This window comes from Alligator sinensis, unplaced genomic scaffold (genome assembly GCF_000455745.1).
Source record: "Alligator sinensis unplaced genomic scaffold, ASM45574v1 scaffold1177_1, whole genome shotgun sequence".
NCBI classification, from domain to species: domain Eukaryota; kingdom Metazoa; phylum Chordata; order Crocodylia; family Alligatoridae; genus Alligator; species Alligator sinensis.
The window spans coordinates 1,848,131-1,850,546 of record NW_005842120.1 but is presented as its reverse complement, the minus strand read 5'-3'; the positions used below and the strand labels follow the sequence as shown (position 1 = coordinate 1,850,546).

At 41.9% G+C, this 2,416-nt stretch overlaps 1 protein-coding gene across 7 annotated transcripts in view; it reads left to right on the top strand.

Moving 5' to 3' along the window:
* CCDC170 (coiled-coil domain containing 170) overlaps nucleotides 1-2,416 on the top strand; it is a 115,659-nt gene that overhangs the window by 9,776 nt on the left and 103,467 nt on the right. For 6 of the 7 annotated variants that reach the window (XM_025205599.1, XM_025205598.1, XM_014520481.2 and 3 more), the window contains one exon: nucleotides 365-392. The exons of the other annotated variant lie outside the window; for it this stretch is intronic. In XM_025205599.1, the coding sequence (XP_025061384.1) occupies nucleotides 365-392 (28 nt within the window). The remainder of the gene's footprint in view (nucleotides 1-364; nucleotides 393-2,416) is intronic. 7 annotated transcript variants of the gene reach the window in all.

The following is a 2,416-nucleotide window of genomic DNA, read 5'->3' as shown; positions in this document are numbered from 1 at the left end:
AAAGAAGCAGGGATTGAGTTGGAGGGAGAAGAGGATGAAGGAAATATAGAAGAGGAAGGCGCGGTTAGGTATGTGATTGGAGTGGACACCATAGCCCAAAAAATTCAGGAGAAAATGTCTATGGTAAGAGGTGGAAGATGAGGATCCAAAAGCTGATCTGGCTGTAGTAAGAGTGGTTTCTGGGGTCTCCCTTAGGTTCTTGAGGAAGCTCTGCATACCCTTGTAGTGCCCTGATGTTATACCTTTATTTTTTGATTGAATCTAAGAAGAAACAGATTAATAGGACAAATCTATGAGAATTCTCAGATATACTTTACTATTACATCAGATATTTTTAATCCCTTTTTTCCCACTTGTTTTGCAGAAACAAAGGAAGAACAGAGTTACAAAAGGTCAGTGTGTTATATTGTGACAGCACACATTCACTAAGTACTTTTCAGAAGAAAAAGCAATCCCTTTCCTGAGTATCACACCATCTGACAACAGTGTCTTGGGGGTTGGGTGGGGAGGGAATGGCATTGTGCTCAGAAGTCAGTTGGGATGATGATGAACAGTTGTCTTACTGGTTTTTTTCCATGTGCGTATATCTGTTTTCACTAATAATTGGGATTTTGGGTGATGGTTGGGTTGAACTGTGAGAGGAGAGTGGCAGGATAGAGATCTGTAAATAGTGAGAAGAGAAAGAGAGGATAATGAAAGTATGATGGGAAGAGAGTGGCAGTGGGCAGCTGGAGGGTTTTGGGGAGAGGAATTCTTCATGTGACCCACTTTGTTTAGAAGGTGCTGGAATCCTACATAAAACTAAGACAGGCAAAGGTCAGTAGCATGGCAGATGCAGCCTGCTAAATTCACCCGGGCTTAAGTTAGGTGCAAGTGATTCTGTGGGACAAGAGACCTAGACCTAGGACAGAGAGGTTTCTGTAGGAACACCTCTAGGTTGAGGTTTACATTTTTGTTGAATGAGTTGCTAGTAGTAGTTATATTTAAACTAAAAGAGTGTGCATAAATTCTTTTCAGGATTGGTTGTATACGCGGGGAAAGGATCAATTTGCAAATGCTTGTTTATCCCCTTTTTACCCAAAGTAATAAAACAAATTGAAGAAAAGGTGCAGCATGTCGGAAGGCTTCACTTGGGTGCTGCTGCTCATTGTTTCAGAATGTTATTGATTTCATTTTGTTAGCATGAAGCCTGCAGAGCACAGAGTAAATGGTAGAGTTGAGACATTAAACATTTTCACTTTTCCAGTCTTAGCTTGGTTAACGTTGGATTCAGGGGTATTTGCTCGGCTTAAATGTATTTGTTTTAAAGCTGGCCACATTGCTTATGATTAACTGTTTGGTACAGGCTTGTGAATGCTACCTGGCAAAATACAGGAGAAAAACATTTAGTGTTGCACAAATACAATGCTCAGCCCAAAACATCTATTTAATGTTACACAAATGCAAATACTCAGCTCAAAACATCTCATATGAATACATAGGAAACATGAAAATGTAGCCATTCCAAGTCTTTGGGTGGATAAGGACTAGAGCTACCAAGACATTTAAGCATCTAAAGATGCAGTGGGTTTTAGAGAAGCACAAAAAAGAGTTGTTGGATACTAACTTGTACCAACTTCAGTGGGAGTTAGACAGACCTGCTTTTGTACTTTTGTAAATTCCCACTTGGTGCTGATCTGCATGTTAAAACATATTTATAAATTATGGGCTTTAACTGAATATGTCAGGTTTTAGATGCTCAGGGAACAGGATTTTTTTTTATTATTACTACTGAAATCCTTGCTGAGGATCATAAATCTTCTTCATTACCCTTATATTGTGCTCTATTTTGAAGAAAAGATACAGTATTAGGAAACTCATTCTAGATTGTAGGGAGGCAGCAGCAGGGCGCCAGACTACCATGCGTAGACCCTGAGATGGTGCAGAGGCACTTGGAGGAACTGGATGCATTTAAATTGGCAGGCCCGGATGAGCTCCATCCGAGGGTACTGAAGGCACTGGCTGACGTCATTGCACAGCCACTGGCGGTAATATTTGAACACTCGTGGAGCACAGGCCAGGTCCTGGAGGACTGGAAAAGGGCCAATGTGGTCCCCATTTTCAAGAAGGGGAGGAAGGAGGACCCGGGCAACTATAGGCCAGTCAGTCTCACCTCCATCCTTGGCAAAGTCTTTGACAAAATTATCAAGGCTCACATTTGCGAGAGCGCAGCAGGAAAAATTATGCTGAGGGGAAACCAGCACGGGTTCGTAGCAGGTAGATCATGCCTGACTAATCTAGTCTCTTTTTATGACCAGGTTACAAAACACCTGGACGCAGGAGTAGGGGTTGACGTTGTTTACTTAGACTTCAGGAAGGCCTTCGATACGGTATCCACCACCATACTGGTGAACAAGTTAAGAGGCTGTGACTTGGA